The sequence below is a fragment of the Solanum dulcamara genome, chromosome 11, assembly GCF_947179165.1.
Source record: "Solanum dulcamara chromosome 11, daSolDulc1.2, whole genome shotgun sequence".
Classification (NCBI taxonomy): Eukaryota; Viridiplantae; Streptophyta; class Magnoliopsida; order Solanales; family Solanaceae; genus Solanum; species Solanum dulcamara.
In genome coordinates, this window is record NC_077247.1 from 20481961 (window position 1) to 20495409 (window position 13449).

A 13449-nucleotide genomic window follows, 5' to 3' on the forward strand; every position below is an offset into this window, starting at 1 on the left:
CATGTGGATATTTTCTTTAATGTGGCACTACCACGTCAGTTTTAACGACCAATCGTTAAATATAATGATATTTTTGATCTCTTTTGATTATGATGAGAATATATTTAATTCTAAAAATAGTTGAAAGATATATTTAAATTATTTTAAATAATTAGAGGATAATTTTAACCCTTTTCACAATTTTTTTCCAGAGTTTCAAGTTTCATCATCCAAAACATAAAACCCTTGTGCCTTGGAGATCCCCCCTCCAACAGGTACGCTGGTTAAAAGGGGGTTGGGTCCTTGAGGTGCACACCGGCACGCTTTTGTCAGTTTGCTTGTGAATTAACAAACTCGGTTAAAAATTACGGAAACTTGACCCTTTTTTTCTCTTCGCCCGCCCGCCCGCCCGCCCTTATCTGCAATACATTTCGTTTCTCTCTTAAATACAAATGCATTCAACCTCTGTTGTTTGAATTGTCAATCTCTCTCTTTCTTAATTTCTACGTTCAATCAGATCTGAATCATAATATATAGATTTTGTCAATTGGATTGTTGGAATTCAATGCATTCTAATCGAGATAAGGAGGAAATGGACGGGGGAGGAGAAATTGAGGGTGGCGGGGATGAAAATGACTTCCCAAAAGCTGTTAGGGGACGAAAGTACAGTCCGGTGGTGGCGCATGATAATGAACGGGCCATTTTGGAGATGTCCTCTATTGATCCTCGATCCTCATCCTCTCCTTATTCCAATCAAGATCTCAAGTACTCTCTACTTTCTCTCTCAGATTTTTAGCTTCTCACATTAGTTTGATTTCATGATTTGTTTTTTTGCTGAAAGTGTTCAAGAATTTTGCTTCTCTTACATTGTAATTTTATGCATTATTCTGATTTACACAATTTATCAGGAAAGTTAAAGTGAATATGCAGCCAGATGTGGCTTCCGAAGGTTCAATGCCCAATCACAGTGTCAACGGTCCTCAAAGAGAATCCAAACTGGAACTGTTTGGCTTTGATTCTCTTGTAAATATTCTAGGTCTCAAGAGGTAAGAGGTAAACATTCTGTCGTCCTTTACATTTTATTGCCTACAAACCTTTTATCTTCTATTAGATATATATGATAAATACAGCTCCAACCTGTTCTAGTTTGAGGTGTGGTTGATTGATTGATCTAGCTTTAGTTTCATTCTTCTCTCTCTCTCTCTCACACACACACACACACACACACACACACACTCACTTTTCCCCAAGAACTGCCTAAAAATTGTAGCACCGTGAACTACATTGGAGAATAATGGAGTTTTTCTATTGGGTTGGGTCTTGGCTTGAGGATAATTTTGAATTTTGTAAGACTTGATACATGTCCCTATAAACTTATCATTTTGTGTTTTGAAAACTATCATTTTGTAATTCAACTTTCCTTTTAAGTATTTGATATCTGATTAATATTATGGTTCTAATCAATCTTGCTATTTCAGCATGACAGGTGATCAAATTCAAGCGCCACCTAGTCCGAGAGATGGTGGGGATGTGTCTATCGCTCTTGAGCGGCCCAGGGTACTGTGATAGGTTCTTAATCATCCGTTCTATTTTCCTGAAGTTTTATGTGATACCCATTAACACTGCATTTTCGTTTAATGGAAAGGGAAGAGAATGGGGAGGAAAACATATAACTCTATTTCCATAGATAAATTATCTAAAATACCCACGGTGATTTGGTACTACCGGAAGAGGAGTAAATGAGTGCTCCTTTTTGTCCATTTCTTGAGAGACTGGAAAAGTTGACGTGGTTGGGTAGCATACTCTATTTTTATTCTCTCTACCTTTTTGCTTCCTAACCAAAAGAGGGAACTAGCCCTTCTCTCTTCTTCTATTCTTCTCCTATGACTGATCCTCTCTAAACTCCAACGAAACATGTAACATGCTTTCAAGGCAGAGTCTCCCATGTAATTCTCCTTTCTTTCATGGTCTTTGTTGTCATATCCTATGCCTTCCTCTCTCTTTTGGGGGAGGCCCATGGGGAATGGTTAAAGAAATATATGGTCTGCATCTTTGAATAAATGCTGAACAGTGGGCAAGAAGGTGGCTAAAGGGTAGAGTGAAGTTATAAGAAGACTAAAGTGTAGAAAAACTCACTTTAAAGTATATGCATTGTATGGTAACATATTGTTGATTAATTATTAGTGATAAATGATCATTGCATGCTCAAGTTCACTTTGAAGTTTAAATAAAGAATCACCCTCTTACACCATTCCAAATTGTCAATGTTATTTTTGTTTAGGTTCCTATGTCACAACAATTTGTTATAAATACTAGGTAATTATCTATGAAGGCTGTATCTCGTGCTAGCAATGACCTAGTTTTAGATATAGAGGAGGTTGCTGGATCACCAGTTTCCCTCTCTTGCTCTTCTTTGTGAGAGTGAAGGGAAGAAAAAGTAGATCCATGGAACTTGTTGCCATATTCATGTACTCCTTGACACTGTAATATCTTATCATACTACTTTAGTAGAATACCGTTCTTGATAATAAAGCTGAGATCTTCAGATTTTAAAGTTTTATTGTCTCAAAAATAAAATGTTAGCAGACAGAATACATAACAGAATATTCCAAAAAGTTAAAGCATGAGAGATCCTCACTAAAAAAAATTGTTAGATGTAATCGTGTCTGTCTACAAGTTTCTATACTCACTATCTCAGTTTTACTCATAATTTGTGCAAGATAAGATGAATCTGAATTGTGTAGTTGTGTTATCAATTATCCATACTGTGGTAAAGTGAGAGTGTATGTATTCTTAAGTGGCTGCCTGAAATACATAAACAACAGTTAAGTTGGTTGTTCTCCCCTCTCCCCTTCGTTTCCCCCTTTAGTTTACAACTTCATTTAATGAGGTTTGTTCCAGATTTTATTTCAGATCAGCATGGAAGAGTGTGAGGGATATTGTAGTATTCTTCTCTAGTTACTTGTTTGGTTTCTCCTACTTTTATTGTAATTTGGTTTACAATCAATTCTTACAATTACAGACCTTCATTTGGGCTTAAATGAAGAAGTGAAGATTCATATTGACAACAATGTATTTGTGACTGAGGCTTAGTTGTAGTTGTAGTTGTGCATTCATCAGAACTTGCACTTTTGAGATTTGATATTCATCGATCACAACTTGCATATGTTGCTGAATTATGTAATTCTGTAATGATGGGTTGCTCAATGAAGCTTTGAATGCCTTTCTAATTGTCATTTTCTGTGAATGCTGTTGTAGCCTACTGCTGTCAAGTCTGGGACATTGATGGGTGTCTTCGTGCCATGCTTGCAAAATATCATGGGAATTATCTATTATATCAGATTTTCTTGGTATGTTTCATCGTATTCAATCCCTTATGTGTTCTCTTCGGATTCTTTTTGTGGACAAGATTTATAATGTGTAGCTATCAAAAGGTGATCAAGTTGCGTTTCCTTAATTCTGCATTTTAAGGACTATGGTCAACATTCTGGATGTGGATAACTTCCTTTCATTTCCAATACTTCGGCATTTGTAATTCCCGCGTTCTATAAATTCCCGCATTGATTGTTATGTTGAGTGAGTAAATTGTAAAGCAGATAACACTATGTTTCCTATGTTAGTTATGATTTAGTAGTCTACTCACGTCACAAGTATGGGTTGATATTGATATTTTAACCTGCTTCTGTGCGGTACTCACTACTCAAAATGAGTTGATCTTCCTTCTATCTCTGGTATTCTTCTGTCCCAGAACTTGTTAGGCAGCTATTAGAATAGGAACAGGATTGTACATTATATTTTGCTATGTAATGTAGTGTCTATAAAAAGGGCTCTATGTAATAGTGTAGTTTATGTATCTTAATAATATTTTTCTATGCTCTCTCACACTCAGGAAGGTCTGGTGAGAAGCCCACTCAGCTCTTCCAGCATCTGGCGGTTCATGCGCCCTCACACGCTGGTAACAACAACTCCAGCGGTGCGTCCGTCTCACACGCCGACATGCGAGGTTTATTCTGGCCACTTTCTTGGAAAGTTTTTTTTTCCTGTCGGGGTGGTCCAACAATTCCGAGCTCACCCATATAATTTTCATAGAATTCCGATCACTTTCATTTTTTCTAGTGAGTTTTCCGGCGAGATCCAACCCCTGTGTCAGCTTCTTGACTTCTGTTTCTTGGCAGAAACTTGGTGTTTTTCTCTTTGGTCAGATTGTCTTGAAATTTTGAGCCATATCTTCCGGATTTGATGTTTTTAATTCCAAAAAATACGGGAATCGAAAGTTCAAGTCCTATGATTACTTCCTAACCATTCATGGGAAATTCAAACTATTTAGCTTGGACTTTCTCGGTTGTGGTGCAAGGGGCAGGTGTTCAAGATCACGTAGCGAAAAAGGCTAGTGAGTTTGATGAAAAGACCAAAACACAATGGGAGAAGGTTGATGCTCAAGTATGTAGTATCCTGTGACAATCTATCGATTCCAAGTTGATGTCCTTGTTATGTCCATTCCAAACACGTTCAATTTGGGAAAAGGCTTGTGCTTTATCTACTAATGACATATCTCGATTTTGTGATGTGATATCTTACATGACATACCTAAAAAAAGAGGAATTAGATATGTCTACTTACTTGGGACAGGTACATACAATTATGCAGTAATTTGAGAGGTTGATATAGTCACTACGGACGTTGAAAAACAATAGGAGAAAAGACATACGTTGTTTCTAGTTCTAACACATGTTAGACTTCCTACCGACCTTGATTCGTTGCATGATCATATTTTGGCTAGTCCTGCAATTGATGAACTATTCTTTCGTTTACTTCGCATCGTGCCTCCTAGTCACATTATGGTCTCATCAAGAACCACCGACTCCACCGTTCTCGCATCTCAAATCACAGAAAATCAAAGATCTCAGTCCACAAAGAATCGACGAGGAGGTTGATTTGGAAAATCTCGACGTAAGTGTAGTTATTATAGTAGGCTTGGACATACTCGTTACATATGCAATTCTCTACATGGTTGACCAACCAAGAATGCTCATATTGCTCAGATTGATACCATAGGTAATCAAGGGTTGTCTTTTTCTGATGGGGAATATAAGGAGTTCCTTCCGTATCGAGTAAGTAAGTACATATCTCAACAAGTAGCCTTAGTTGCTCAGCCTGATACTTCTTTGGCTTCTATTGCTAGTAATTCTTTTACTTATGTTTCACAATCTAGTACCCTTGGACGGTGGTTCATGGACTCAAATGCTTCTGATCATATTTTTGGTAACAAATCACTGTTGTCAAATATTGTTTATTCAGCCACTTTGTGCTGTTACTTTTAGCCAATAGGAACCAAACAAAAGCAAAAGGAGTTGGACAAGCTAATCCCCTTTCCTCTGTCAGTCTAAGGTCTATTTTGTCCTTGGCTGTCCTTTTAATCTTGCATCAGTCAGTCATTTTGACTCGTGCCTTGAATTGTGCTTTAATATTTCTTGACAATTCTTTTGTTATGCATGACCGTAGTATGGGACAGGCAATTGGCGTAGAGCATGAATCACAAGGAATCTACTACCTTACCTCTCCTAATTCCTCCACAACGTGTCCAATTATAGATCCTCCCGTTTTAATTCACAGCCATTTGGGACATCCGAGTTTATTCAGGCGACAAAAAATGGTACCTAGATTGTCTAGTTTGTCCACATTAGATTGTGAGTCGTTTCAAACTTGGGAAACATACTCACACTACCTTTCCATGTAGTATTGCGATTCGTCCAGAGTCTCTCTTTTCATTAGTTCATTATGATATTTGGGGTTCTAGTAGAATCAATTCAACCTTATAATTTTGTTATTTTGTTAGTTTCATTGATGATTACTCCAGATGTACTTGGATTTTCTTAATGAAAGATTGTTCAGAATTGTTTTCTATATTCAAGAGTTTTTATTTCGAAATACAAAATCAATTTGGTGTTTATATTTGTAATTTCCAAAGTGATAATGCCTTAGAATACTTATCCTCCCAGTTTTAGTAGTTTATGACTCACCAAGAAATTATTAGTCAAACATCGCGGCAGTACACCCCTCAGCAAAATGGGGTAACAAAGAGAAAAATAGGCACCTCATTGAGACTACTCACATCTTCTCATTCAATCCCATGTTTCGGTGTGTTTATAGGGAGATACAATTCTCACATCTTGCTATTTAATTAATCGGATGCCATCATTTTCCATTCAGAATCAGATTCCTTTTTTAATGTTGTTTTCTCAGTCATCTTTATACTCTTTCCCCCTCCTGTGTTTGGGCGCGCATGTTTTGTTCATAATTAGCCTTTGCAAAAGATAAATTAGCCTCTCATGCTCTCAAATATGTATTATTGTCTATTCTTAGGTTCAGAAAGGGCATCGTTGCTAGTCACCAAATCATCCTCGATACCTCATATCTGTTGATGTCACATTTTGAGTCTTGACTTTACATTTTTTGACCATCCAGACATCTTTGAGGTCTTACCTATACCAATTTATGAGGAATGTAAAATTATTTCTGTATCTCCATCCATAGTACTACCACTTCTGACTTATCGTCGTCTGCGTATAGGATCCGCTGTATCTCCAGCAAAATATTGAGCAATAATTGTAGCAATGTGTGAGCTAGTTTAGATCAGACAGTTGCTCAGAGAATAAAAATTTGGATAAGTCGGTCAAATGGAACTTTGGTGTGATAATCAACTGACCTTTCATATTGCATCAATTTGGTGTTTCATGAGAGGACTAAACATATTGAGATGGATTGTCACTTTATAGAGAAAAAATAACCTCAAGAGATATTGTTACAAAATTTGTGAAGTCAAGTGATCAGCTTGCAGATATTTGCACCAAATGAGCTGTTGCTCACTGGTCCTCGTATGGGAGCCTGTTTGGATTTGGCTTTTTATTTTTGACTTATAAGCAAGCCAAAAGTTAGAATTTTTAACTTATGATTGTTAGAATTTCTAACTTATAACTATTGGCTTATATTTAGCAACAACAACAACAACAATAACAATATACCCAGTGAAATCCCACTTAGTGGGGTCTGGGATGGTATAGTGTACGCAACCTTTACCATTACCTTGTGGAGATAGATGTTTTTGACTTATTTTTAGCATTTTAGTTTAATACTAAGTGCTTGTAAGCACTTTTTTTTTAACTCGCCCAAACACTCCAAAAGTGCTTAAAATTTATTTTAGCTTAAAAGGACTTAAAATAGGCCAAACCAAATGGGCTCTTAGTTACATCTATAACAAGCTTGGTATATATGACTTATATGTGCTAGCTTGAGGGAGAGTATTAATAGGTATAGGATTGTACATAGTATTCGTACATGAAAATGATTGTAATGTAGTGTTTATAAATAGAGCTCACTGTAATAATGTAGTTTGAAGGGAAGCCTTGGAGCAACCTTGGAAACAGCCTCTGACAGAAATGCAAGGTAAGGTTGCGTATAATAGACCCTTGTGGTCAGGCCCTTCCTCGGATCCTGTGCATAGCGGGAACTTTAGTGCACCGGACTGCCCTTTTTTTTGTAATAATGTAGTTTATGTATCTTAATAGTATTTTTCTGTGCTTTCTCCCAGCAGCGTAATCAGAGGAAGGAGGAAGAAGTAGAAAAGGACACTGTAGGAAAAAGGAAGAAAAGAAAAGATGCAATTGTGTGGGATGGGGGGTGGGGGAGTTGAAAAAGTATCTATTTGTGTGTTAGTCTCGTCATATCCTATAGTTGACATGTTGTGATACTTTGTTTTCTTCTATGCTGTAGGATTGTTGGTATGGCTGGGATTGGTGAGTCATTGTTACTCGTTGCTTTCTGTGGATCTTGTACTTTCTTGACCACAATATCATTAAGTGCTATTGCCACCAATGGTGCCATGAAGGTGAGAAAAATTTGCTCATCAAAATTTGAATGAAAATAAAGGAGATAGCTTCTGAATTTTGCTTTATTATATCAGACACACACATTTTCTTTTTCCCCTAGTAGCTTAGATATCAATGATATCTTTGATTTGTTTTCTCAAAATTAGGGCGGAGGGCCTTACTATCTCATTGGTCGTGCTTTGGGTCCAGAAGTTGGTGTCAGCATTGGACTGTGTTTTTTTCTTGGAAATGCAGTTGCTGGAGCAATGTGAGTATACAATCTGACCTTTTGTGTTAATTGCTACTCACTTGGTGAACGTAGCAAAGGAGGCCACAATGCTTTCATCATCGGACACTAGCAAATGAGGTTACATTACTTTCATCATTTGGCACTATCTATAAGTTTGAGTTAATGTTGCCTGCTATTACATGTCTGTCTTACAGGTATGTATTGGGAGCTGTGGAAACCTTTCTAGATGCTGTACCAGCTGCTGGTATTCTTAGAGGTATTTCTTGAGTGAGATTGTCACAGTTGATTTATTGGCTAGAATTAATGTTTCGAAAGGACTATAGATCATAATTTGGCTATGAATGCCTCCTTGGATCTTGTCTTTTTTATAGTAGTTCTTTTTTGTGTTTACTTGTATGGACATGTTTGATTATAGTCTGTTCTCTTCCTTGGTTATATGGATCATTACTTTCAATGAGTACATTTTTGTTGATGCTTTACTGGGTAATACATTATTTTGTCAAAATCATTTGTATTTCTGAATTTTACTTTGTCATTTATGCAGAAACTGTCACAAGAGTTAATGGTACAGATATTGCGGAGCCCATTATAAGGCCAAGTTTGCATGACCTGCAAATTTATGGGATTGTTGTCACTATTCTTCTCTGCTTCATAGTTTTTGGTGGTGTAAAAATTATTAATCGTGTCGCTCCGGCATTCCTTGTACCTGTTGTATTCTCATTGGTGTGCATATTCTCTGGCATTCTTTTGGCAAGGAATGATCGTCCAGCAGGTTTATGTTGTTTATGCCTACTTTTTTTTAAAAAATGTTTTGAAAGCTTTGTGTGAAGTGTTCTGCTGCTTAGAAGTTGATTGCACACGCTTAAAAGTTGAGATATATGAAGAAAAGCTTTTGACAGTGTAAGGTTAAACCTTGTCGCTTTTTCTTAGTAGAATGCTGTTGACCAATTCATTTTGTTCTGGCCTTGAGAAGAGTGGAAACTTATTGCTAAGCTAGTCTGTAATGATAAATCTCAATTGATATCTCAACCTTTGCAATTTCCAGCAATTATATTGCTTCATAGTGGTCGTTACTGCTTTGAGAAAAGGCCCAAAATGGTCCTCAAGATTCGGGCTTCCACTCAAAATAGTCCCTGTTCTTTGAGGTGGAGCACTAATGATCCTCCATCTTTCAAAAATTGAAGCAGATGTAGTACTAGGTAACTGATACCGTCTATAACTAACACAATGCCTCATGTGCCTTTCAAGTTCATGTTCTCTGAAATGAAAGCTGATTGCTCTGCTCTTCTGAGTTGTTCTCTTCTTCTGCACTGTTGATTAGTTCTTAAGTTTTTGCCTTTTGAAGCTCTTCAGACAATGGTTTCAGGAACTTTTAACAGTCACCCCTTTCTTTTCTCACCTCCTACATTCCCATGTGACTGTTTTCTTAACACAACAACAACAACAACATACCTAGTGAAATCCCACAAGTGGGGTCTGGTGAGGGTAGGATGTACGCAGACCTTACCACTACCTCATGGAGATAGAGAAGCTATTTCTGAAAGCCCCTCGGCTCAAAAGTCATAGTCCCAAGTAACAGAGAAAAAAAAAATATATTCTAACACGACTGTTAAAAGCATATTCTAGTCTTCAGAATTTATCTCGGATTCGGCAGTGATAGAAGCTCGTAATTGCAATTGGTAGCTCACTGCATCACCATTATCATGTTGTGTACTCACCACCTTCTTCTTGTTTATATTATTAATCATCTCAGTTGTGCAATTCTACTCTCTTCCTGGTTTTTTTTATACTAGTACAAAAAGGGAAATTAGGACAAGAAGAACATGTCAAACACACTGAATACTCTCCTCATGTAAATTAAAAAGAAAAATACTTAGAAGGACAAGAAGAATATGTCAAACACACTGAATATTTATGTCCATTTAAAGCTTCCCAACTACTCATACAGGGGAGATAAGGCAACAGCTGAATCCGTTGCTGATGCGATTGCTGATAATGAGCTGGCTTGGTTCACCTTCCATGGACAGGAAGTATTCCGTTTGTTTTAGTTGGAAAAAAAAATCCAGGACTAAATATGTTCCAGTTTTGGAAAGATGGAGTACTATTAGTGCTCCAAGTCAAAGAATAGGGGCTATTTTTTTTGAGACAAGTAACAATTTTATTCAGTAAAAACTTAGCCACCTCAGAAAAAGGTGCTAAGTTGGAACCTTTACAAGCATCGAAAGGGTGCTTAAACCCCTGCCTAGAACCCTATGCAATTATACATTGCCAACTCAATATACTAACTCTCGTACTTCCCCCCATATATTCTGTTTACACCAAAAAAGGAACAAGCTAAGACAATTCATTCTAATTTTTTGGATAGAACTGCTAGTGCCTTCAAAATGTCTACCATTCCTTTCTTTCCACAGTGTCCACCAAATGCAAGCAGGAATGATCTTCCACCAGTCCTCCTCCCCACCTCTATTCCCAATACTCCACCAATTGTTCAGCAGTGCCAAAGTAGAATTAGGTATTACCCAAGTTATTCCCAAAATACAAAAGAACATGTGCCACAGATTTATAGTGGTCCTGCAGTGTAGGAATAAGTGTATTGTTTTCACCTTCATGTTCACACAAATGACATCTTGAACAAATCTGAAGACCTCTTCTTTGTAGCTTATCTTGAGTTAGGCAAACTTTCCTAATCACCAACCAGACAAAGAATAACACCTTCATAGGGATATTTACTTTCCAGACTTGTTTCCAAGGACGATTCTCCTTTACAAGACCTCTTTGAGTCAACTGCCAATACACCGACTTTACTAAGAAGACCCCTTTACTATTTAGTTTCTTGAGTCTGTCTGTAGAATCCATGCATCCACCAAAAGTTCCCCATATCTGAAGCAGTGTGACGAAACTCTCTACTTCCCAGTCATTAAGAGCTCTTCTAAAGATTAGATTCCACCCTTGTTGACTCCACATTTGGTTGATCATGTCATGTTGTTGGAGACCTATAGATAAATAGCTGGAAACATAGACTTCAGATTGCTCTGCCCAAGCCAATGATCAGCCCATAAATAGTTTTTTTTTTCCATCAACCACAATAATCTCCACATTTTTCCAGTAGACTTGCCATTGGGTTCCGATAATTCTCCACAAACTGCTACCATAGGGACTATTAACTTCATTTGTGGTCCACTGGGTCAACATCCCATATTTCTGGGATATGAAATTCCTCTAAAGTGCATTGTCCTCATTATTGACCTCCAATGCCATTTTTGTAGCAGATTTCTATTATGCAGGCTCAGGTTCTTCATGCCCAAACCGCCATGTTTCTTGCTCAAGGTTATAGCTTCCCATTTAACTAGATTACTGCTTTTCTTCTCTTTGTTGCTTTGCCAAAGAAAGTCTCTTCTCAATCTGTCAATTCTTGTTTGTAACGGAAAGATAGATGTTATGTAAGTAGGAAGAGCATCTAAAACTGAATTATGAGAGTCAATCTCCCACCTAGGGAAAGATACTAAGATTTCCACCTTGAAAATTTTTTGTCACACCTTTCTATAACCTCATTCCAGATTTCTACAAAACAGTTTTTAGCCCCCAAGAGAATCCCCAAATAAATTGTAGGAAGAGCTCCCATCTGACAACCAAGGTTACCTGCCAGAGAGCAAATTTGGAACATCATTGACCGGATAAAGAAAGCTTTTTTGCCAATTAACATGTAAACCTGACAATGCTTCAAAATAGTTAGGATGGCTTGAGATGTCTGATTTGTACCACATCAGCTTCACAAAATACTAGAGAGTCATCGGCATACCAAAGATAAGATATTTCCATTCCTTCAATGGCATTTGGTTGAGATCCAAAGCCTTTGATCAAACCATTCAACTGTGCGACCTTAATCATATGATTTATCCTTCCATGACGACAAAGGATCACCTTTTCTTGTCTAAGCCCCCTTTGAGATTGGTAAAAACCTTCAGGCCCACCATTTTTCAATGCTGAGAATTTGACATTAGAAATGCAAAATCTTATCCAGTTTATCTAGAATAAGGACTATTTTGAGTGGAAATCCAAATTTAGAGGACCATTTTGGGTATTTTCTCTTACTGATTCCTTTATGGACTTAGCTCCCTGCCTCCTGCATTTAGGACATTGTAAATTTACAGTTAGTTTTGACGTATACTACTCATGGATGATAGCCTAGATCTTCAATTGCTAATTTCTCTCTTTGCTTTATGGGATGGATGCTAGTGTCACATTTTTGAGAGAGAGACAAAATTTGAAAGTTTTCTATCCCTTACATCATCATCAATTTAGAAGGAGGGAGCAGAGTTCTAGCTTCCTTCCTAGTATGCAAGCGGCTCATGAAAACTTATTCTGATCCATAGTTAAACTTGATTTTCTCTTGTTTGAATATATGACAGCAAGCTCATTACTTTCTGTTGCTATGCATGGTACAGTTGGAATCACGGGGTTGAGTTCAGAATCTTTCAAGGACAATTGGGGTCCTGCATATCAGAGGACTAGTAATGCTGGGATTCCAGATCCTAATGGAAAGATATACTGGAGTTTCAAGTAAGGCTTGCAAATCTGTTTTTCCTTCTCTCTTGTTCAATATATGTGGTACTTTTGCCAGGAATAAATTGTCCATTTCTTTTCTGCCTTTTACTTCAGTGATTTCTTTTCTGCCTTTTGCTTCAGTGATGCGTAAGTTCTAATTGTGAAACTGGGTCTAATATTTGATTCTTTCTCCATGTAAGTGCGTTGGTAGGTCTCTTTTTCCCTGCGGTGACTGGGATCATGGCAGGTTCGAACCGTTCCGCCTCGCTAAAGGATACTCAGCGTTCAATTCCTATTGGGACATTAGCAGCAACTTTGACGACTAGTGGTTTATATCTAGTTTCAGTGCTGTTCTTTGGATCCGTCGCAACTCGAGATAAGCTTTTGACTGACAGGTTCGTCTAAATTGTATGCTCTTATGATGCTTCTTGTTACGGCCTTGTTCCTAAATGAAATACAGTGGTCTGAGTGGCATAGTTTCTAAAATGAGACTCAAGTATGTTGAGGTGTATCAATTATTTTGCAAAATATGAGTAGGTGGTGAATACGATTATGTGTAGCTAAATATGATCGATGTAAGCATATAAAACAAGAGACAGTACCATGAGCTCAACATAGTCAATAGTAACATGATGCATGTGACCTACTGTAATATAGTGTGGAAACTCAAAAAGGGTGGGTACACTAGCAACCCGTAATACTATGAGGGCACATCAATTTGTCAAAATAAGGTCACAAGGGCTTCACAATGGACCATGAGGGCATCAAGCATGAGGAAGCATCTAAGTATAAGGCCACAAGCGCATCAAG

General features: G+C 37.5%; 1 protein-coding gene across 2 annotated transcripts in view; it reads left to right on the forward strand.

Annotated features, from left to right (window-relative positions):
- Window positions 1–420: 420 nt before the first annotated feature.
- LOC129875226 (cation-chloride cotransporter 1) overlaps window positions 421–13449 on the forward strand; it is a 38955-nt gene continuing 25926 nt past the window's right edge. Inside the window, exons 1-10 of one of the 2 annotated variants that reach the window (XM_055950673.1) lie at window positions 421–744; window positions 888–1025; window positions 1458–1536; window positions 3238–3329; window positions 7750–7864; window positions 8012–8112; window positions 8289–8350; window positions 8639–8866; window positions 12540–12654; window positions 12840–13034. In XM_055950673.1, coding sequence (XP_055806648.1) covers window positions 545–744; window positions 888–1025; window positions 1458–1536; window positions 3238–3329; window positions 7750–7864; window positions 8012–8112; window positions 8289–8350; window positions 8639–8866; window positions 12540–12654; window positions 12840–13034 — 1325 coding nt within the window. In that variant the 5' untranslated portion in view covers window positions 421–544. Of the gene's footprint in view, window positions 745–887; window positions 1033–1457; window positions 1537–3237; window positions 3330–7749; window positions 7865–8011; window positions 8113–8288; window positions 8351–8638; window positions 8867–12539; window positions 12655–12839; window positions 13035–13449 lie in introns of those variants that run through there. The other variant, XM_055950674.1, reaches the window with a different exon arrangement.